This window comes from Clytia hemisphaerica, unplaced genomic scaffold, assembly GCF_902728285.1.
Source record: "Clytia hemisphaerica strain Z4C2 unplaced genomic scaffold, Clytia hemisphaerica genome assembly, whole genome shotgun sequence".
Classification (NCBI taxonomy): Eukaryota; Metazoa; Cnidaria; class Hydrozoa; order Leptothecata; family Clytiidae; genus Clytia; species Clytia hemisphaerica.
Genome location: NW_027103282.1, coordinates 478,916 through 503,920, shown reverse-complemented (window position 1 = coordinate 503,920; position 25,005 = coordinate 478,916). Strand labels below are relative to the sequence as shown.

General features: G+C 36.0%; 1 protein-coding gene and 1 long non-coding RNA gene across 2 annotated transcripts; both read left to right on the top strand.

The window, feature by feature from the left end:
- The first annotated feature begins 523 nt into the window (after positions 1–523).
- Positions 524–1,545, top strand: LOC136804419 (uncharacterized). The gene is made up of 2 exons (XR_010846272.1): positions 524–713; positions 1,019–1,545. It is a non-coding gene; the product is annotated as an uncharacterized lncRNA (long non-coding RNA).
- Positions 1,546–1,621: 76 nt separating this feature from the next.
- Positions 1,622–23,162, top strand: LOC136803862 (kinesin heavy chain-like). The gene is made up of 17 exons (XM_067060588.1): positions 1,622–1,625; positions 10,710–10,816; positions 11,686–11,769; positions 12,538–12,625; positions 13,258–13,355; positions 13,930–14,029; positions 14,592–14,715; positions 15,054–15,109; positions 15,458–15,554; positions 15,805–15,903; positions 16,115–16,229; positions 16,794–16,904; positions 17,529–17,580; positions 18,401–18,456; positions 19,022–19,472; positions 20,167–20,232; positions 20,813–23,162. Exons 1-17 carry the CDS (start codon positions 1,622–1,624, stop codon positions 23,077–23,079), a joined length of 3,975 nt encoding a protein of 1,324 aa, XP_066916689.1. The 3' UTR covers positions 23,080–23,162.
- The last annotated feature ends 1,843 nt before the right edge of the window (positions 23,163–25,005 follow it).

The following is a 25,005-nucleotide window of genomic DNA, read 5'->3' as shown; positions in this document are numbered from 1 at the left end:
GGCAAATTACCTCTTCCCGACGAGATCTACCACCTAATTATACCGCAGAACTTGACTAGTGGGGTCTAATGAGACTAATTCGCGAGTTTAGAAAATTTCATTTTCAAAAGTTTCTTCTACGAGGAACAATCTTCAATCGAATACAAGAAAATCGAGTCACTCGTTTCGGGGTGAAGTCGGTAGAATTTGACGGGGCACCATTCGGAACATAAACAAACACTCTCTATATTCTGTGGTGGAGCAATACCATTTTTCAAAAATTACAGTTATCAAATTTGAATTCATGCAATTCTCACAAAGTAATTATTCATTAGATGGAGCGTCATAAAAATGTAATACCTAAGGGACATATATTTTGGTAGTACGTTTAGTATCATTGATAATAAAATTTTGATTAGTGTGCGCTATGAAAAGTGTTCATCGAATGCACAATAGAAAGTGCAATGTAAGAAAATGAAACGTCTCTGAAAGGTCTGACTACATTAGCTAAATCCAAGTTTGTTTTTTTATCTAACGTTTGCGTTTCGTTCCAGAGAAAATGAAAAGGGAGAAGTAAATAAATGATTATAAAAGAAGTGCACTTACGAAAATATCAAATTTTCAACGAAGCATCGATCGATAGAGTCATCAAACATATGTTATATGGTCGTTATTTTCCGCGGTTACGATAGATAGCATTGAATCTAAAAGCAGAAAATTATCACACCCAGCAGGTGCGTATTTCTTTTTTACCTCAGTAGAGTCTAGCACACCCACACCCATACCCCTGTTTCACAGGCCATGAAAAAAAACCAGTGTTCATATCCCGTTGTTTACGGACATTTTAAATGAACACTGTTTTGACGTTTAGTGTCCATTGAATACCCCTGTCTCAAGTATCATTCGACCGCTACAAATGCCCCCTGAAAAGCTAACTTTTTCTACTTTCGCAGTGATACTGGGTGTGATAGCTGAGTCAATAAAAAGAATAGAGAAATTAATCCGATCATCGTATATTTTTGTTTTCTCTTTATTTCAGGTACTTAACAATCTCAGATACTTCAGAGACGGGAGAAGATTATCAATAACGCTCTGGTTGGCTCTAAGATTTGTTGACAAAATGATAAGAAAACGTACGATACACCCCTGTCTCAGTGACCCGGTCAAGGATCCGTCCCGATAAAAACCGGTGAAAAAATACAAAAAATTACCTAACACTGACACGTTCACTGCCAAGCCACTTTAAGAATTTTGACCTCATTGAATTTCATCGAAAGTTTGACTTTCAGAGGCTCCGGTGACCTTCGTTCTGCTTTAAGTGCCTACAAATTGCCTACCGATCGACGCAGAATTTGAGGAAGATTCCAAAAATGCAAAAACGAAGCAAAAAAGTATTTGCTTTAAAGGTTATGGCCCTTTAGAGTACTGTCGGTATTTTGACACCTATACTACAACTAGGTCAACTCAGTCAAAATTGAAAAAAAAACTAATGAATTCTAGGAATAATGCTTAATAAAAGTGAATTTTCCCGTACTCCGGCGAGAATTAAGAGATTACAAATACAGACTCGGTGTGTGTGAAGTTCAACTTGTTTCGTAACTTCTCCGATTGTCGATTTCAAATTTTACTGAGTTACTGAGACATGGGTATTATGGTGGCACTTAAAGAATTCAGAACCAGCGTGGACTCGCCATGAACACAAAGACAGGAGACAGTATTAATTCTATATGGTATTCAATGCTCAGATGCATAGTATACTCGTAGTTGGCAGCAAACTTTTTAAGCTCTTATTTGGAAAATTTGTACTTTTTAATTCTTTTCTTAGCGAAAGAAAATACTTTATAAAACTGTCTCTCTCAGTGCCCGGTGAGAACTTTTATACCCTTTGGAAAAATGAAGGATAAAAAAACGGTAAGGAATATAGAAAATAAAAATTTCTCGGGTTCTTAAATATCTGGGGCATATTTTCTCACCGGGCCGATTATTTATTGCCAATTGTTCCACTAGGAAGGGGCTCCACCGTGTCATACTTTCTTGCCCCTTTTTCCAATTTCCGCTTGCAGAAATATTTGCACCCCTGTCTCAGAGATGATTTAAGCCAGGGGATGCGAGACCTCCGAGAGAAGGAACAGCATATGAGCGAACGGGAAATTAAGTCTTGCTTCATACTGTACCCTGTCTCATTATCAAGCCTTTAGAAATAATTCCTTTCGTCAAAGACATTTCTTAGGAAGGACGAGAAACCGCGGCGTCCGTTACTTTAATAAATGTTCTTATCTTGTTGTAAAGTGTTTGTATGTAGCCTTACCCGTCCCACTATTTTCTTATGGAAAATAATACATAGCATATAATAAACTCCTAAATTATCACTATACAAAATATACAAAGACATTGTATCCACATGAACAATGAGTGACTATTAACATTTGAACATTTATTCCTAGCTACTCTGAACACCAACAAGCCTCTTGGGATAGTGTGGCAGTAATTAAAAATGACAAGGGGCGCGTTCACACTGAAAAGTTTACTTAATTAAATCTATCAAAGTTAAACAAAGAGATTTATGATGGATGAATACACTGGTTTATTACAGTTCTTTGTAGGTTCACGAGATCTATTGTAACACGGTAATTGATTTTGCTTAAGGCTTCTCATTGGTTGATTTTTTATTGAGAGTTTTGATTTCACATGTGATTGGTTGATATTGGTATCCATACAGGGTGTCCCTAATAAAAGTATCGAGTTTGAACATGCGATTGAGTAGAAAAATTTATGTGTGTATTCACAAAATTGTATTTTAAGCTCTCCCTCTTTTTTCTTTGTCATTACGTAACAATAAAAACATACTCTGCCTGTTTACAAATGCAACGAAATTACGATCATGAGAAAAACGCAACAATTAAAACATGTTTGTAAAGAATCGTAGTTAAAACTATGAAAATAATAAAAATGGAATGTATGGAACAATAAAAAAGTAAAACGAGGGAATTTGAATTTTTATTAATTTTGATTTTTAAAGACGTACATTTATGCAACAGGGGAATAGTAAAAGGGCTATTGATTAATTCATACGTTGTAACTACCTTTTGTAATGAGCCTATGTGATGGAGAACGTTCTTATATTTTAGCAATAACACACACAAACTTTTTTACTCAATCGCATGTTCAAACTCGATACTTTTATTAGGGACACCCTGTACATCACTTGAAATCCGCAAACATATTTGTTCTAATGGTTTTACTCAATAACTGCATTCATCTTACACATCAACAACACCGTTTGCACTATTTCTAATTTTTTCCTCAGTTCATTCATTTTTGAAATCATAAAACCTTTTGTTCACTGCACGCATTCTTTATTTATGCTTCCTTAATAAAATCTTTTGTTTTAAGGGAAGCCTCTACCCTACCCTTAAGACAATAGAGCTTACGACTCTTAATTAATGAAGATCGATTAAAAATTACAATAATACGCGTTCGACTCTTTGTTAAATGCACGTTCTGTATTGTAGTCAACAAAAGATTCTCCTAACTACATTTTTATTAAGGAAGGTCTGTAGTGTGAACACGACCAAGATCACGGCATTTGATATTTTTTAATTATTCAATAATTAACTCCTTTCCGTATCACTTAACAACGCCTTCAACTTGGGGCGCAAATGGGCGATTCGCGTTTTAACGCGAACAATTTTCCGAATTTTTAGAATGAAAATACGAAGAATAGACATTGTTTTTCGTTTAGTGAACCAAAGACTGTATACAACTGGCTTTCGTTGAACACAATGCCAAAGGAATCTCCAATCACGGTCGCTTCATTATTTCTTTTTCGGCATTTCAAAAAAGGGTCCGAAAATCAGAAGGTTTTCTTCTTCAATTTCCGAAGAACATGTTCCAAATCTTCGAAGCCATATTTTTCTGATAGCTTGATCGATCAGTGAACGGGATCTGAAAACAGAATGGCGATTAAACAAATTATCCGATTCACCCCGTCCTACAGTACCGTCCGCACATACCCATCAATCACCTATTTTTGCCTAAGTACCCCCCCCCCCAGGAATTAAGCAAACATTCTTCCGCTAACTTCTTTTAGCGGGAAGGGAATTTCATGGTGGTGTTACAAAAAATCTTCCAAATTTAGCCCCGCAAAATTTAAACTTTTTAAAGTAAAATCGAAGTTGATCGTACGTTAATCGAAGTTGATCGAACGTTAATCGAAGTTGATCGAACGTTAATCGAAGTTGATCGAACGTTAATCGAAGCTCGTCGAACTCAATCGAAACCAATCGAATTTCACATGTTTTTCGGTTTCGATTAGAATTCGATTGGCGTTCGATCAATTCGGCTAATCGAAAATCAATCATTCGATTGGATTCGAGTAAATTCGATTAATTCGATTGGTTCGATTGGCAATCGAACGTTCGATTGACATCCCCTGGTATAGTGGATTTAGGGTTTTTTGTTTTGTTTTTGATACCTTGTTTAAATTAATATAAATAATAAAATGTTTAAAACATATTTTATGCTTGGTCAAGTAAACCTTTGCTTTGTCTGGATTCCTCTTGACTATTTATCCCCAACTTTTTCTAGCTACCTAAATCTGAATTGGTTCATTTACTTTATTACATACAAGAATTTTTAGGCAAAATGTCCTTCATGAAAACCCCTTGTCCCCCCTCAGATCAACTTTTGGTTTTGGTGCCTGAAATTGTTTACATCTTCAATTTTTTATACCTTTTGCAGTTAATTTGCAAGCATGTTGCTTCCCTCCTCTCCATTCTTATGTGAACAGGGAACAAGAACTAATTCCAAATTATTATTTGCGTCAATATTATTATTATTATTAAGTCTTCCTTTTTTTCCGAAAATTTTTCTAAGTTTTTTGTCCAAACGAAAAACGCCCCGCAAGGCTAGAAAAGGCAAATAAGGGGCGGGTAATAAATAAGTCGATAGTATTACCTCACTGAGACTTGAATTTTTTTTGGAAAAATTTCGTCCGAATAAAAAGGCCCCGAGAGCGAGAGGCTGGACATTAGGCCCATTGAGTTTCAAGCCTGAAGGGATAGATAGAGGCCAATTTTTTACCCTTCTCAGGCAATAGAAATTGAAGCCACTTATTTCCCATCCAAAACGCGCATAGAACGCGCCTCAATCATGACGAAGGATTGCATCTAGTGGTTCTTTTGTTTTGGAGGACTACATTTTTTGAAACCTAGCGATAGATTTTAGTTTCAATCCGGTGTTTGTGTAAAAACTACGCGCGGGCGTTTAGGATGGGAAATAAGTGGCTTCATTTCCCATCCAGAAGAGTCGCCGCCTCTAGCCCTTCGGGCTAGGACTCAATGATTAGGCCATAAGGCAACTCTATAATTAAAATCTACTGTAATAAATGCTGACAAATGTGGCGCAAAGAGGTCCAAAACTGCACAATTCTTTTTTTTTTTTTTTTTTTTTTTTCTTTATTGAAACATAAACACAGGGTACATTACGAACATATAATACAAAATACTACTAAACATTAATATAGTCCCTCCCTCCGCTAGAAACTTAAGTTATATCGCCAGAGGCAAGGCTATGAAGAAAGGAAAAAGTAAAACAAGGTGTGACGTGGAGAGAGCTATGGTTGTAGTAGACTAAAATAACGCACCACTGAACCTTCCAGATTCATGGATATATTCAACGACAGAAAAAATTATAGTTTGATTTAAAATTAAAGTCAAGCTTTCATCACCGTATAATAAAAACCGACAAAATAAGAAGGGTTCAGTGGGAGGAAAATAATACCTAAGTCTTGTAGTTTGTCGAATAGAGATTGTCTCGCAAGGGAATATATAGAGCAGTGCAGAAAAAAGTGCTGAGTATTTTCAACTGAGTTAGTTCGACAACCACAAAAAGGGTCTAAAGTATCACGAAAACCATGCCTAAATTTGTGCTCGTTCAGATGACTGAAACCTACCCGAAGTCGATTTAGAAAGACTACACCTTGATTGTCAGAAACATCAAAAACACGAGATTGTTTGGGTCTCAAAAATTTTAAAATTGCATTCTCAAAGGTCTTAACAGAAGGTAGATCTCTTATATTCGCGCCCAGGACATTCCACTGTGATATGCAGTAAGGAAAAAAAGTATTACGAAAACGCTCAGTTCGTATATTAAGAGGATAAGTAGGATTTCTTGTTCTTATGTTAACTGGCTCTGTAAGCCTTGCTGGCAGATAGTTACGTAAGTAAGACGGAGCTTGGTTATTTATGATTTTATATGCACAATTCTCATGTCCCTTGCGTTGGTTATCCCTTTAAATGGCTCGTACTTACAAAAATATGAATGAATCATATATCTACATGGTTTATACTGCAAATATATTAAAAAACAAAGTAACTTTTATCTTCCTTGAAAACCCCTTCCAAACGGAAAATCCACGAACCTTTTACAAGTCGGTTCCAAAAGGTTTTTCCTAATAGTGTGGTGTGTGGTCGTGTTACAAAAATACAGGCTGTTTGTACTTTCAACATTGAGTTTCAAGCCCGAAGGGAACCTTTCTCAGGCAAGAAAAATTGAGAAGCCACTTATTTCCCATCTAAAACGCGCATAGAACGCGCCGTAATCATGACGACGGATTGTATCTAGTGGCTCTTTTGTTTTGGAGGACTACATTTTTTAAAACTAGCGATAGATTTTAGTTTCAATCCGGCGTTTGTGTAAAAACTACGCGCGGGTGTTTAGGATGGGAAATAAGTGGCTTCATTTCCCATCCAGAAGAGTCGCCTTTAGCCATTCGGGCTAGAACTCAATGACTGTTAAACGGTTATAGCCGATTTCCTTACCTAACTTGAGATATTTCATGCACAAGTTCCACTTTTCACTACCTTTTGGTCTAAAATTGACCACAAATTGCATCCTCTGCGTAAATCTCGAGTAAGGTAATGAAATCGACTATACCCGTTTAAAAGCCTTCTATATAGTTTTTTGAGAGCTTTCGAATGGTATACATGATATTGTCTGAAAATGAGTTTGAAATTTTCAAAAATTTTCGGCCTTAGGGTTTTGCCTGGGGGAAAGAGAAATTGTCCAAAAAAGGGATGTTCCACCAGGGATTTTTTCCTGAGGCATAGGCATCTTTATAGAGTAGGTCTGGAGAAAGTTTCAACTAGGTATTATTATTTTTTTGTAAATTGTGCTAAACGACCTAACTATAAAGTAAGTCAAAAATTTCACATCGAGTTCTCGGCCGACTTTTTAAAAAATTTCTCAATTTTCGCACAAAAAAGATCTTCCGAGAAAAATCTGACCCGTTGTTTGAATTCATCCCCTGCCTTGCCCTGCATTTGTCCCATCAAAAAAAATTCACCTCTCTCTCTCTCTGAATGGAAAAGGTACTGTGGCTAGGCAGTCTTTGTATAAGAATCACAAGCTCAAAAGTTTTTACTTGATATTCTTGAAAGGAATTGGATTGTGTTTATGGGCGCAAAGATTCGGAATCCGAGACACTGTCGCCCATTCATAAAAAAAGTAGTCATTTGGTAAATTGTTTTGAAAGTATAGCAATAATATTTTATAATGAAGCACTCTATAAAAATATTTGGTTTTCAGAATGAAATAGCTGAATCTAGACAGCAAAGGATATTTCATCTGATTCAGCTTGCCAAATGTCAAAAGGCTTTTCTGTTGATTCCTCGTTTACGCGTCTAACGTCTGGTATTTTTCTTCTTTTCGATGTTTTCGGTAAGGTACTCTTTTTTAATTTTCTTTTCACTTTTTTTGTTCCTGGTACCCTTCTTGTCTTTCTTTATATTTTTGCAGAAGCGGATAACGCCTAGCGATTCAAGACTCTTTGTACATAGGCTTTGTATTGGCCCATACAGGGTGTCCCTAATTAAAGTATCGAGTCGAAACACAACTATGAGTAGAAAGTTTTATGTGCGTGTTCACAAAATTGTATTTTAAGCTCTCCCTCTTTTTTCTTTGTCATTACGATTAATTTATACGTTGTAACTACCTTTTGTAATAAGCCTGTGTGATGGAGAACGTTCTTATATTTTAGCGATAACACACACAAACTTTTCTACTCAATCGCATGTTCAAACTCGATACTTTAATTAGGGACACCGTGTAGAAATAATGAAAGGAGTTTTAAATTAACAGAGATCCCAATGCTAATTGGCTCTATAAAAACAATTACATCTTTGCAGAGGCGGACAACGCTTTGCGATTCAAGACTTTTGATACGTGGATTAATTTATTCACGAGACAAAAGAGATTTAAAGATTTCGCGTGGATTAAATTTCGCGAATTAGGCCTTCTTTTTTAATTTCGCAACTATATGAACTGTAACTAGAAAAAAGATGTCTGTTTTTTAATGGAACAAATGCAGACAAAGTAACTAAAATACTTTCTTTGATTTCGCGGACTAATGACATTTTAAAATTATTTCGGCTTTGCAACATTTTGATTGCATCCAAACGAACTTTTTCCTTTTTCACAACCTCAAGTCAAAAGTCTCTGAAAGGGGTAGAAAAACCATTAACTCTTCCCATACGGACCAGCCAAATTTCGTTCATTTTGGAACGATACCTTGGGCTGCCGGCAATTTTTAATTGAGGACCTAATCCAAAAAAGTGGCACGCTGAAAAGATAGCCCGTGAAAAGAGCTTTCTAACGAACCCAAACAGGACCTATTTTGCATCAGCTAAAACCGAGAAAATTATATTTGAAGTTTGCAAATCGCCACTTTTGAGAAAATCTTGAAAATTACGTTTTCCACCGTACAGAAAGAGTTAAAAAGCAAATTGAGTCTCTGTAATAAGGGTCCAGAATTTATAAAAAAATCGAATTTCCTTTTTCAAAGGGTCGCGATTTTCAAAAGTTTGGATAAAAAACAAGCAAAAATCTGCAAAAACTTTGAGAAATGTCTCTCCCAAAAGCGCCAATTTTCACTCTCTCTAAGGGTCGATTTTCGACTTTTGGCTCGGACATACCTGTCACCTCGCAAACCTAGTACCCCCGGCTATTTCGATTTTTTTTTTACCATTTTAAAAGCCNACCCCTTTTTGCCATACCCCCCATGTATATCTCGAGGAAAGTGTATTGGAACTTTGTATGATTCAAAGACAGATTTTGGATGAAAATTGTATCAAAAGTATCAAAAGATTAAAGGACAACAACAAGATCTGCTATTTAAAAAGATAAATTTCTCGCCCTCCGTGCTTGAAAAATCAATATTTTTGATTAGGTCTGAAATATTTTTGATCCCTGTGGATAGATTAGTTTAGAAAAGAAAAAAAAATACGTGTGGGGGAATCGAACCCTGGACCACCTGAATTTGAATCTGATGCTCTACCGACTGAGCTAGATAGTCATGTTTCTTCGGTGAGAGCAAATGTTTTTATATTACCATAAAAAGTAATAAAAAATGACGTAATGTAATTGCGTAAAACATTTTCATTCGCGCATACAAACAATAGGCAGGATTTTCATTGTTATTTTGTCGATACTGCGTAATCATTTGAGAGTATTCCGATCAGATAACAGCTAATATGAAAGTATTCATTACTCATATTGAGTTCTTTTTTTACTCGTACATAATTATCAGAGAAGCAAAAATACAAAAGCCTTACGAGAGAGCGTCCACTAACCGTCCCACCTTAGCGTCCCCTAAGTCCCACCTGAGCGTCCACTACCGTCCCACTTAGGTCCACCTACCTTACCGTCCCACTACCGTCCCACCTTAGCGTCCCACTACCGTCCCCCTTAGCGTCCCCACGTCCCACGTCCCACCTTAGCGTCCCATTCGTCCACTTAGCGTCCACACGTCCCCCTTACTACCGTCCCACTTGAGCGTCCCACTACCGTCCCACTTGAGCGTCCCACTACCGTCCCACTTTAGCGTCCCACTACCGTCCCACTTAGCGTCCCACTACCGTCCACCTTAGCGCCACTCCGTCCACTACCGTCCCACCTTAGCGTCCCATATACCGTTTAGGCGTCCCCTACGTCCCACCGTCCCATAGCGTCCCACCTTACGCGTCCCACTGAGCGTCCCACCTGAGCGTCCCACTCGAGCGTCCCACCTGAGCGTCCCACCGTCCCACGTCCCACTTCTCCAGTATGCCTTTTTGTAAACATTCGAAAACCTCCTTTTTTCTTTTTTTTAAAAAGAAAACATTGCAGTGTAATTTATCTTTGTTTTCAATTAAAAGAAGCTATTGTAACGTAAAATTTCTTTGTTCTTTTTTATATTGAAGAAAAAAAATGTCTTTGTTTTTTATTATATAGTAAAAAAAAGTCTCTGACACAGGACTTGGGAGAGAAAAGAATAAAGGGACAAAAGTGACCCCCCGCCGAAGAGTGCAAAAAGTGGTAATAGTGCAATTAACGATTAATTGCACTCCTCTAAACCAATCAGATTCGAGTAATTTTGCACGGCTGACGATTACAAAAGTAATGAACTAGTGAAATTGAACTAGAATTTCACCGAAGAAAACATGCAGTAATTGCCTATGGTTAACCCCATGGTGAAGATTGAGAAACCCTGCTATTACTGATATTGATAACCAAGAGCCCTTGATCCATTATCCTCATAATATGTATAAAATCATTGCCAACCTCGTTTTCAAATTATTTTTAACTTAAATGATCTCTTGCATTTCCCAAGAAAATGAATGTAAGTCATCTCTTGTATTTTCTAAGGAAAATGACCTAGAATAATAATTTCGAACTATCACCCTTTTCTTCAGATATCAAGAAGCCAATCAAAGTGTTCGCACGTGTTCGCCCCTTCAACGATGACGAAATTGGTCGGTGCGAAAAACAAGCTGTCGAAACGTTCGATGATGAAAAGAGGGTAAGCAGTGCTGCGGTATTTTGTCACTTTGTAATCTTTTTTAAAAACAAACTGTATAAGAGCATAAGATTTTGATAACTAAAATATTAACAAAGAACATTTTAGGGCTTGATGGACTTAACAACGCTAAGTCTTTTAGGAAATAGAACAGATAAAATGGTGAAATTAAAAATATTTTAGGCCAAAAACTCAAACTTAAGAACGTCCTAAAAGGCTTGAAAATTTCTGGATTGTCTTATAACTTAAACCTGTATAAAGCTAAATTTCCATGTCTAGCTCACCCAGTCTTCAGTATGTATCCTTTTTTCGACAAATTTTGTCTCAACTTTCTAACATGAGAGATGTCATGAGGCTGTTTTGGAAACAGTCATTGTGTCAAGACAATATACATTTTATTTTCCAGCTGGCACACAACGTTGTTTCAATGTTCATCTAACGTTATAATGGATGTTGTGAACACTAGACAAACGTTGAAACAACTGTGCCAGCTGGGTTGAGTATTCTACTCCAGATTTTTCTTTACAACAGAAAAGTAAAAATTAAACCTGCCCTTTTTTGGATACCAAAAGATATAGAAAAACATTTTCTTGAACGATTCTTTATTTTTTCCAATTGAACTGTCAGCTACGGTTAAGAGAGCGTAACCTCGCTGAAAAAAAGAGTAGCTTTACACGAATATTACAAGTCATTTTATTAACACTTTAATTAAGACCAGCCGCTGTTTCCTTGAAAAAACTGAAAAATTCGTGTTAATTTCAGATCGTCCAAATATCAAGGCCGTTGAATACTTGCCTAGTAATATTTGTGTAATAAGGCAGATGTCAGCGAGTGCATATTTCCATTATCGTATCTTCACTTTTCTATGATAGATCAAAGTTTTGGACGAACGACATTCACAAGAGATGACGTATCATTTTGATGGTGTGTTTGCTGGTAAAGATAACAACCAAAAGGTAACAATAATATTCTTTACCAGCCGAAATTTTGAAAATTTATAAGAGAAAACAAATTCCGAAAAGGTGCAATATCAGAAAAAGATGTAACACTAATATTGATGGATAAATGACTATAAATCGCATTCACTGCACAAAATGTTTAAGTTTGGTTCTTTTCCTCAAAGTTTTGCTCCTCACTTCAAACGGCCCGCCTGGGTCCATGTCCAAAGATTACTCAGACCAGAATAAACTAATGACTCAATATAATCTCAGATATCATTGCTGTTTTCACCAAGGGGATCTGTGTACAACACAACGGCATGTATCAGTACTTTGAGGCAAATTTCGCTTCTAAACACCCACCCACCCCTATAGTACAAAATACTATCCAGCAAACTCCCAAATATACCCCAATACCCTCCTGTATAGTACAAAATAGTACCCAGAAAATTTCTAACTATACACTTGCACCCAGTTACACCCCTGTATAAAACAAAAAAAGACTATCTAGCGAATACCCGAATATACCCATACACCCCCTATTTATCCAACAAAATGTGCTTGATTGTTGTCCCAAACTACAGAAGAGTACACAAATAGTAATAACAGACAATTCGAAGTTTTGACCCTAAAACCCCAAGTATAGTACACAGATACTATAAGCTGAGAATCTGAATTTCGACCCTCATACCTCATACCTCCTACCATACCTTATTTCGACCCCCCCCCCCCAGGATACATGCCACTTTTTAGTAAACAGACCCCTCTCCTCTATTTTCACACCAGGTTTATCAAATGACAACAAAACCACTGTTGCGAACATTTCTGAACGGCATCAATTGTGCTGTACTTACTTATGGACAAACTGGATCAGGTCAGTTTTAATTCCCTATGAAATAGAATACTATAGGCTTAACCTAATTTTTTATAACTTAGATTACCTCTCTTTAATTCGGACTTGAACTGGAAATTCAATTTGTTCGAATTACAGAGAAATTCTAATCAAAGAAATTATGTTATGGGGATTTTCACCCTGACAGGGGTTGCGAGAATCATTTTAGTTTGTTGACAGATTTGAAAATAAAGAAAGTTCGAATAAGCTGATTTTGTGTGACGTCATTTCCATCAACGATCAGCGATTTTTCTAAGAAATAGTAGAAAGGATATGTGCAGGATGATTTAGTAACACCTTGATAGCTCAAAGTCATCAAATTTTTCCCGTTTGGTCCTGCATAGTTTTTCATGGGTGAAATTTATGCGGTCAGTTAGGAACATGCAGCTTGCTCGAGATTTGCTTGAAGATTGTCCCTAACTGAATTTTGCCGAATCGGCCTAGTTTTTTGAACACATGGTTGAATCCCGGACAATACCTAAGAACAAATTAAGAACAATCTGAGGCTCAGATTATTTCAAAAATGGCCAAGTAAATGGTTTTTAACCCCGTTTTTGTTGCACTAAAGCTACAAAACAAGGAAAGATTATTCTAAACATTTTTTTGTTCGTTAGGGAAGACATACACAGCGATGGCAGATGGTTGTATCACTGAGTTTGCTATCGAAGAACTTTTTGATTTAAGGAAATTGGATGTCCTTCACGAATACAAAGTAAGATTGGCGACGAGCTATGGAGCTGTGTTCAAGGATTGAAGGATTGAAGGAACAAGAAAATCCTTCAAACTAAGGCCAGAATTGAGTTGTTAGAGGCTCATATTATAGATATTCTACACAGTGTAAAAGAAGTGACAGATTCAAAGATGAAAAGATTTTAGTTGAAATAGAACTCTCTCAACTTATCAAATGTTTGTGACCGTTTGATTGGATAGCAACAAAATTTGAGAACAAATCAGTCTGGTCAAACTAATTTTTCTCCAATCTTGGTATTTTTCATAAATCAAATCGTCTTTTTGAATGACTTAGCTATGGAGCCCTGGAGTAATCCAAGGAGAAAGAGCGGCGCCCTCCCCCAACCGTTTGGTAGTTAGCTATCGAATGAGGAGCCTTCGGGTCGCCTCCGACAGCAGTCGCAGACTTACTTAACTATGCGGGCAATAATTCGGCGGAAGGTCTCTTCATCATTTTCATAGCAGGAACATTATGTAACATTTATATCTGTAGGCCAACTCCCCGCCGCTGGCCATAATTCTTTCATAAATTATCAAACATTTTTCCATTGTTTTAGATTTATTGTTCATTTGTTCAAATTTATCTGGAAAAGATCTATGACTTATTTAATGATGATAATCATGACGAGCTATTGGTGCGCGAACACCCTAAGAAAGGTACATTTTAAAGACAAGATTTTATATTTTAAGGACTACATGATTTAATATTCTTTATATACATGGATAAACAGTCAGGATAGCTGACTGAAGTTGTGTCTAGCTATTCTTCTAAACTTATATGTTAACAAGAATTGGTTACTTCATGAAAGTGGACTGTGTGAATGTGTGAATTTTGGGTCCACTGGAAATGCTATGGATGTATTAGTTATTAAGTTGCTCAACCCAACGAACCCAACGTAGCTCATGATAACATTAGATTGACATCATGTAATACACCCCCTGTGTCACAGACCCGGTGGGACCCCCACCCATTGGAAGTTTGGCCAAAATCCTGTCCCTGATGGGCAAAATACCCTACAATCTTAGCTCCACTGAAAAACTGACTTTATTTTCATCCCCATATTTCAAATTCAGTTGAAAAGTCCAACACTAGATATTTTGTCTTGAGAACAATATGATATTGATCCCAATGGGGATTTCGATAGAAAGAGAAGTTCCACCTTGATTGTGAGACAGTTGTGTTATAATTTGGAATTCTTCTGTTCTATATTATCTATAGGCTTGTACGTTGAGAATTTAACACACGAAGAAGTAGGATGTCGTCAAGATGTTTTTGCTTTGTTAAAGAAAGGAAAGGAATTACTGGTTACAGCTGAAACTAACATGGTTCGACACTCAAGCAGGTAGCTCTTTATTCAATTCTATATTTTGAACCAGCGAGTCGACTTTGCAAATGAAGCTAATAGATGGGGCTGGAAGGGTATCTTTATTGCAAACCATCAAATCCCAGAAAATAATAAAATCTAAAATTTCTGCCCCTCCCCTCCAACAAAAGGAAACTTAAAAAATATTCCGACTTTACAGACAGTTTGCACACTTGATTCCCGGGTAAATTTCCTTCAGATTTTTTTTAATCTTTCATTTTTCGGGACGGAGAACGATTTTTAGCGTAAGAAATCAGGGCATTCTATAATCTAAGCTGATTAGTTTGTAAATTTCTTGTTTCAATTTCTTTTCTCAGATCGCATTCTGTATTTCAAATTACAATCGAAAGACGGAAGATAAAAGCTAAAGAAGGTAAGGGAAAGACAATTCTTAAGTCGTCTTCAACATCTCTTTCATGTTTTGTTGGGACTAAAAATTCTTGGGAATCATTGTAGGAGAATCTCATGAAATGTTTTTAGATCTATCTCTGACAATGGTCACTGTTATGTACTACAGTGAAGTCTCTTTTAGTTTTATCTCGAACCTTTACAGCTGGAATGTTTTCTTAACTCGAACAAATTTGTGTTCCCCTTGCGTATTCGAGTTATGGAGACTCCACTTAGTTTTATGAAAGTGATGAATAGATAATTCCAATAACTGAAAATTGAATAGATTAACGCTATGACTCTCAATCACAATCATTTTACCTTTCGTTTTTAGTGAGCTCTCAAACACCAGATGGCAGAGATTCATCTTTCATTTTTGAAGAGTTGATCGTTCTTGAAGATGAAATCACATTGAAAGCCAAAATGCAAATGTGAGAATAATGACAGCCTTGTAGACAACATTACTTTTTTTACATGATACCCAAACCTTTATATTTAAGCTACCAATTTGGCAATAACTTCGGTATTTTTGACACCTTTGTAATAATAATATTATAGATTTCAGTATTAAATTCCAAGCTAGGATTTCTTTTAGCATAAAAAATCTGTGTTTTGCTCGAACTAGACTCCTAAAGGTCGAGGGGAATTTCTTGAATTTTCTCAAACTTATTTTATTCTTAGATGTGATTTAGCAGGAAGTGAACGGCTGGCCAAAACAATGGTGGAAGGTGTCAACCAAGTGGAAGCTAGACATATAAATTCCTCTTTACTCGAGTTAGGGTATGTCGATAATTTTGATATTATTTCCATCATTAGCTATTTTGAAAATCGCTATATTTTGTTCTAACTCAATATTGTTAAGAGTTGTCAACGCTTAGTAGAGTTATTGAGATCAAAATTTAACGTAAAAAGACAACCTTCGGGAAATCGCAATTGAACGCGCAAGACTAACCACTAAATTAATAATATGTCTGTTCTACTTTTTTCTCAGTAATGTCATCAATTCACTGTCCAGTGGTAAAATGACACACGTTCCTTTTCGTAATTCCACATTGACACGTCTCCTCCAAGAATGTCTTGGATCAAAATGTCTCACAAGTTTCATCGTAAGTTTTTCAACTGTCCTTATGTTCTCGCCCACTGACATGATTAATAAACGGAATACTTTAGGCGTACAAACTTTCGCGAGGACAAAAAATCGTGAAATTCACGACATTTACTTTCGCGAATTTAACGGAAAAATATTTTTCGCGAGCATAAACTTTCGCGACATTTGTTCATGGACTTATTATTATTAGCCTTTTAGCAGACTAAAAAGTGTCATAAAAGTTACATTTTATTCAAAGTTTTACAGATTTTCTATTTTGTCAAGAATTTTTCGCGATCATAAACTTTCGCGAATGGCCCTTCCTAGAATTTTCAAAGACATTTACTTTCGCGAGAAAAGGGCCAAAATTCGCTAAAATCGCGAAAGTTTCTGCTTGCGAAAGTTTGTATGCCTAAAGTAGTTAGCTAGTCTAATCTTTTTTCACAACGTTTTGTTGAATGAATATCTGGTGAGAAATCAAACGCTTAAATCTAGTCTCCATAATTTTAAATCTCTTTAAATCAAACTCTTGAAGACCACTCTATACTTGGTTGTTAACCTCTTGCTTATATCTGATCACCAGGTTTGTGTCGCACCGTCCGCAAGCGAATCCTATGAAACACGCTGTAGTTTGAATTTCGGTGCACGTGCAAGGACGATCACAAATAAAGAACGTGTCACACTTAACGTTGAGGTACGTTATCTTATTTAATTTTTTTCACTGTAGGTCCCAAGATTACATACCTCTTTCTGATTCGAAAGCCCATTATTCGAAATTAAAGTGATTCCCATAGGTCGAACAATGCTAAAAAAATATTATTTTTTGCTTGATTCCTACTAGGAATTTTTTTGTGTCGTTAGGGTGGCAAATGCTTAATTATAAGTAGCTCATTGTTTGTTATTTAGGTACTCTTAGGTGCCAAATAAACGGGAGGGGGGGGGGTTTGAATAAATGGGGGGGGTTGGAAAATTTTCGAAATCTTAATAAACGGAGGGGACCTAATTGCCGGGGGGGTCGGAAATTGTACTTCTGAAAACCCAAAAATAAGTTAAATATAGGCTAAAATTAGGATTTTTGGAGCAAAATAAGGGGACTTCTTTTTGCCAACTGAAAATGTTCTTAAAAATTAATAAACGGGGGGGGGGGTCCTAATAAGGTCCGGGGGGGTTGGAAAATTTTCGAAAAATTAACAAGCGGGGGGGGGGAGGCGTTTATTTGGCACCTAAGAGTACACTGGTTTGAAATGTATCTAGATAAAGGCCTTTTTTGAAAAGCTTAAAATCTTCTTTTTGATTACGATGTAAGTTTCTGTTTTAGGTTGACTATCGAATCCTTGCTCGAAAGATGTCCAAGAGAATCGAAGAATTAGGTACAGTCCTCTGTTGTTGAATTTCTTAACGAAACTGGAAGGTTCAGCGGTGCTTTATTTTAGGCTTTTACCTAGCAATTGTAGCTTCCTTCTCCAAAACCTTTTTTTTTATTTACTTATTTATTTTATTTATTTTTCTTTTTTTTCATAGTCTAGTACCTCTGGCGATATAACGTTAGTTCCTAGCGGGGGGGAGGGACTATATTTTATGTTTAAGTAATGTTTTGTAATATATGTTTGTAGTGTACACGTGTCTTTGTTTTAATAAAGAAAAAAAAATTAATGAGGGGTGGAAAGTGTAGTAACTAACTAGAAAAAGTCCGAGGGGTTTACTAGAATTTGAAATTGTCTTCAATGTGAGCTTGTGTCCGCTAATTCAAGCGTCCGCTTTTGTTGATGATATTATTAAACAAAGTTTGACGTAAAATGCACATTGCTTAAAATTACTAAAATAGCTTTTAAAAATGTTCGAATGTTTGTGCGAAAGGGTCCAATTTTCCCAAATTATGGTTTCTGTTTTTTTCACTAAAGCGGCTTTTTTCACTCAAGTGACACGTCCCCGTCCCGAAGTCAAACTTAGTACCTGGGCAAATCAATCTGAGCCCTGAAATCCTCAATGCAACTTTTTATTACTCATCACAATCATAATCATATTTAAGAAATATTAAATTTTTAAGCAGTATTTCTATGCAACTTTAGACCTGGATTCAAAAAAATTCTTATCAGAGTTAGCCTTTGAGCCCAATAATTGGGGTTGCTTATAAAAAAGTGTACTCTACTGTTGACATCAACCTTATTGTTTCCTTTATATACTGTTTAGAAAAAGAACTGAATTCATCTGGCAAACATTTTAGTACAATCACCTCACAAAACCAGGTAAAATTTCAAATTCAAACTTTCTAAATCCAAGTAAGATAACAGTTAAAAATGACCTTGAAAGACTGATTTTTGTCACGAATAGGAAATTTACTGGTTATTTTCAAATAAAAAATCTGATGTTAAAAAATTTGTGTTGATTTAATTTTGCGAGACAGCAATCTAACGCGGTTTCACGAGTTCTATTGTCACGAAAAAAGGCAAAAACTCGCGAAAATGCGAAATTAAATCTCACGGACATTAATTCGGCTCTAATAGAGTAAATGATTATAGATGATTACATGTTTTTTCTTTTATAAGCATAACGTTTATAAGCATATGCAGGCTCAGTTTTTGGTACCTAAACAATGGCTCTATTGTTTGAGAACAATAGAATAATAAGCATAATGCGAGCCTGACATAGGGACAGACACTTGCTTATAAAAAAAAAACATGTATTAGTTTAAAAGTTATGGATAGTGAATGAACGAAATAAGGTTTTTCTATATGTCACAGAGATTACAATTTTAGGGAAAGATCTGTATGAGTAAACATTTTTTGCATCATTAATATTTTATCCTTTTAGATACACCATAACAATACCACACCCTCTCACAAAGATCAATGGTCTGAGCTGAACCAAACCTTGTTGATATCAGAGCTCTTGGACACAGTTTTAGAAACTGAAGAAGAACAACCACAACTTGTTCACCAAGGATATCGGTTATCGCATTTACGGTTAACCAATATTATCAATATTGTGTTGAAACGGTTAAAAGATATTCCCAGCAAAATTCAAGATTCGCCAAGAACGTACCCGTCCTCTTTAGATGATCTCAAACGGCAGATTCTAAACGAAACAAAACAGAAATTGAGATTTCTACTCGGGGAATTACACTCCATTGATCTAGGGGATTCCGATGATCTGTTCAGGGAATCAGCATACAGCATCAATGAGACTTGTACCGATATTGAAAATGCACTTTGGGATTTTTTTAAATCTGTCAGTTCGTCAACTAGAAGAATGAATAATAATGGTATGTCAAATTTGTTTCTATAGTGTATACACTGCTTTAACCCCCCTGTTTGATCAGAGTTTGAAGCCTGCTGTGTGAAACTTTGCCTTCTTGGTGCATTTACACCCATACTGAGTAGTGGAACCATTAGGGTACTATATAAAAAAACGTTTCTTACGTCAAAATTCTTTTGATTTTTTGCTAAAGGTATAAAAAATTGTAACTTGAATATCTCGACGGAAATGCTTTTTTGTTAACTATTGCTGAGGACATTGGAAGGAATCCACATGTCAAATATCTCAAATCATCTGATTACTCCTTTAAAATTATAGAAATAAGATGTTAATAATATCTCAATAATATACGATTTTGATCTCGATTCCAGCGTCCGTTAGTTCACCTTTTAGTTCTGATTTTATTCTGAAAGAGTGGACATTTTAATAAATTACGTCACGAGCAACGCTTACCTCTTTCCAAAATACTACATCTAATTGATTCCCAGAAGAGTTCATAAGACTCTATTTATAAAAGTAGCACTCGAAAACTCAAGGAATTTGATCACCTTGGTAATGGTTTCAAAACGAGGCAAAAGTTGCACTTCAAATAATTTATGAAAATGCCTACTACCGGGTATATCATGTCCAACAGTAAAATTAAAAAGTGCTGCAATTGGCTCTGGATACGAGATTGACATGTTACCATTCTTTAATTTCAGAGCACACCAATTCTTTTTATCAAATAGTGGAAATGGCTATTGCAGATCTGAAGAATGCAAGCAGAGGTATTTATTTTCATTATCAATCAATAATTACATCAAAAGGAAATCATATCTCTTTGTCACTGCCCTGCTGAAAATATTATTGCCAGTGAGAATAGACCTTTTCATAAATTATAAGATACGAACATCACTTGCCTCGTTTTGAAAGTATTGCCATGGTGATTAACTCCCAGCGGATTTTAAAACTACTTCATATTCATAAAAAAAATAATCACCATGGTAATTGTTTGAATACGAGGCAATTGATGTTCGTGACGTGTAATTTATGAAAAGGTCTATCGGATGAAAATCCTCAAAAGTCGAAAGTTTCTGAATTATGCGAATTATGAGTTTGATTACCTTGGTTTAAAAAATCAGAAAGTGTAAATCATCAGTCAGCATTGAAATTTTGATAATCTTTCCTCTGATGGATGAGTAAGAAGTGATATTTCATCCTGAACAAGTTGATTTTTCTACTATTTAACAATATGGTGAAGCTATGAAACGGAATCATTAGAATTCTAATATCATAACCCTAGTTTCCAGGTCAAAACAATTCGCAATGTGATAACTTTCATGACAACTTTTGTATTTCTGTTTTCAGATACATCAGCTGACCTACTGGATACCCAATATCTCTTTTACATTTTGCAAATGCTCCAAGTTGTACGTCTATTCCTTGAATCTAATCTTCGAAAACATTTGATATCTGGAAACCAACTCAAAGCAACATCCGCCGAAAGTGTCAATCTTCAACAAGATAGCTATTCTTTGATGAATAGTACGTTCTCGTCGGCAGATTTGCCAAAAGAATCACCAGAATCCGTAATTGACCAAGATTCACCGATCGATCAGATAGAAGATTCTACATCAAAGAATACTCCATCACCAAGAAAGCTACAACGATCGCCAGCTTTCAAAATCAAGAAAGACCAAGACACAGAGACACCATTAGGTGTTCCGTTTAAGTATCTCAGCTCTGGTCATTTACCAAAGACCATTTTCAATGATCAACACCAAGATTCTGATGACGGTGTGGTGACAATGAGTTCACAAGATGAAACTGGATATGTTTCTCTCCAAGAAGAACATGGAATGCTGCAACAAATGTACACAAAAGCAATGCAAGAGAATGAACGCCTTAAAGATGCAAATGCTTTCATGCAGCAGAAACTCTCAACACTGGTCAATTTGAAACACCGTGAAGTCTTCGGAAGTTCCTTTGATAGTGATAAAGAGAAGGAACCAGCATCTATCGATAAACACAATCTGTATAACAAGCTTTTTTACGAGGAGATGAGTTTTGACCAATTGAATGAGTTGACAAGTAACAGTTTCGAAATCTCCACTGGTCAACAACCTATTTACAATCACCAGGCAAAAGATGTTTCAGCTCTTGAAAGTGACAACAATTTACTACAAGCTGAAAACAAAGCTTTATTGATGGAACGAAATGAGTTGAAACGAAAAATAGCTGGTTTTGAGGAATATATCGAAGAGAATTCCTTGAAATGCAAGCAATTAGAAACAGATTTGAAATCGATTGAAAATCAAAACAATACTTTGTTGGATCAAGTTGTTTACCTTTGTGGTACACTGGATGTTGTCAAACACCTGGAAACTACTCATTGGTTACCGGCAAATAAGGATGAATTAGGTCTTTTAGAATCTGATTTATTTTTTATGATCGATCAAAATGTCCGTTACGAATCAGCCCTTATGGAGATCAAATTCAAAGTCACCAAACATAAAGATAAGATAACAATTGATTCAACTCCATCTAAACTGGATATACTGAAGCGAGAATCTAGCTCTTCGCCAAATAATGACGTCATCACTCCTGAATCAACCAGTGGGAAATCAGGGAATAAATCCAAACGAAGTATTACGACTCGCGCCAGTAATTCAAGAGCTTCATCACCTTTGGTCAAGAAAGCAATCGAGTTGAAACGGGACCACCGAGAAACAGTGAAAAACTTGCGCAAGGAGAGTGGTGGGGACCATCTCACCACTCTCTCCAAGGAGGTTAAAACTTGTCGAACGACAAGAACCAAAGAGCTTCTTCAAGAACGATTATTAATGACCCAGAAAATCACTACTTTAGAAAAAGAGTTAGTTTCGAAAGACGAAGAACTAGAGAAAAATAAACTACATGTAGAGCTTTTGACACAGGAACTTGGACAAATTGACCTAGATTCTATGAATGGCTTGGCACCTGTTAAAACCTCAAAAACAACAAATGATTTTAGTTCTAATGGAGTTCAAGATGAGATTGCTCACCGAGAATCGACATTCGTGAAAGATAACGTCACAAAAAGCGACATTAAAGCCGTCGTCGGACAAAACTGTGTCGATATAAGTGTTCCTGTCGGAGAAAATGACGACATTGAAATTATCGAAATACCAGAAATCAAATATGAGGATTTAATGGCGTTTATTCGGGGTGAGAAAAAAGCTGACCTAACGTCACCCTTGGGACCAGCAATCAACGATTTTGATAGCTCAAAGAATAGACGTTTGATCGAACGTGAGTTTAAAACCCAAGTTGTTTCATTGGAGCGTGCTAATGAATGTTTAAGGGAGTCAAATACAGCGCTAACCGATGAATTACATTTAGTGCGCTCCTTGAACCGTGATCAGAAAGAGAAAATCAAAGAACTGAAATTCGAAATAGTACGTGTCAATAGCGAAGCGGACACATTGAAATGTCAATTAAGGATAAACCAATCAGGTTTCGAGAACAGTCGTTTAAAATATGAGAAACAAATTTCGAGCATGCGTAAACATGTTCAACAATGCAATCAAGAACAACAAAAATTGATGGTTAACAAAAAACGTACCAAGAAGATTGGCAGTAATGGGAGTTTCTAATTGGAACTTCAGAAATAATGAAAATAAACTTTTAATGAACGTTAATAAATTCTAAGACTATTCGCAAGGAATGGGGGGTGTTCCATTAAAAAAAACATACAAGGGGTGGACGAACCTTTCAAGTCTAAGATAAATTATTGGAAATATGTGGATAACCCCTGGAAAATGGAAAAATGTGCAAAAATACCCTTGAAAAGATTTTTTTTCATACCTTAAGGTGAGAGTGGACGAACTAAAGGGACAAGCTGGAGTTTTTACAAGCTCTTATTTGATTTGGTTGGTCGTTAAGATGTAATAAAAGAATCTTATTACTTTTTCTAAAGAACGCGTCATCTCCATCACTTCAAATGACCAATTAGTGAAGGATCTTGTAGAAAATCAAGCTCATCCCGAAATAAAAGCAATCTTTTACCCCCTGGAAATTTTAAAATAACTTTTTACCCCCTTGGAAAAATGAAAAAACACCCCCTGGAAATTTTTCTCGGATTACCCTCTGGAAATTCGTCCACCCCTGTATAGAATAGATATAAAATGGAATGGCCGAATGAACGATGGCTTTATATAAAAATAATGTCAAGATTTATTTTGTTTTTGTTCTTTTGTAAATAAGTATCAATTTCAATAGATTGTAAATCAAATTAGACAACGATAATTTTGGAAATTGGATGTTGGCTGTTAATAATTCCAGGTACAAATCAGAGTTGCCAATGTTACTTGAAGTTTCAAAAGTTTTCAATTTCCAGACAAAATTTGCCTAATTAGATCCTCGCAAAGATTTCATAAATCGTTCATTGGCCAAATTTGATTCCCGCAAAATTTATCAAAAATAATATTACGTGAAAAATTAGTTGTAATTCTCATCTATTTCAGTGTCTCCGAATTCCTAATTCACCAAATTAAATTCCCGCCGATCCCAGTCAATTCTTTGAATTGATGCTCCTTTTCTCAACATTTTCTAACGGACTAAATCAATGTTTTCAATAGGAACACTGATTTTGGCCATTTAACAGCCCTGTGAAAATTTTGTGCCAGAAATTACCACCCCGAAGTAAATTACCATTGTACAGGCCTGTGGATCTTTTGGGGTAAAAATAGCCAATTTGAGATATGGAATTAATTTTTTCTGATGACATCTTGGGCATCTTGACTTTCTGATGACGTCAATTTAAAAGTACAAACACCAGGAAAAAATATTTATAGAGCTTTCAAAAGCAAACCACAATGTTTTATATGATAGGTCATAAGAATAGATGACGAAGTTTTGCTATCTTAAATTTTGCTAATTAAAGTAAACCCCTTATACTCCACCTCGGGCTAAACCCCGCTTTTCTAATATTTCCCGTCTTCTAGATTATCCCTCTTCAGAAATGGCGACCACGACCGGCGACCAGATAAATTTGGGTTATCGAGTTTATCTGCTCTCTCCACCGTAGAGAACATCCAATCGAGTCCTGATGTGGCTTTCAAATGAACCACTGAGCACGTGGCTGAGGATTACTCTAGCTGAGAATACTAAAAGTGACATTTGACGTTACCAGTCATTTTCTAGACAAAGTTACACTTTTTGACAAAAATGTTGACAGGGCAATTAAGTGTGATGCCTGTAAACTTTATTATACCAAATATTTTAATTGTACCGAATGAGATATGCCTTTAGTATGGATAGATAGAAATTGTCAGTAGGCAAAAGCTGGGAAGGCCAGTTTTAAGAAGGCCAGATATGAATCTCATCAATTATTCCATTGTCCTTACATTGTCAAAATGACTTATTTTGACAAAGTAATGGTCTGATGATCAAATAAAAAGCTTCCTAAATAAATTCCGGCACAAATTTTGTCACTAATCAATTTGATGCCGAAAATACAAAAGGATAGAAATTGACAATCTATTCAAGTTCCAAGAGCGTTGAAATGGCTATTCTACACG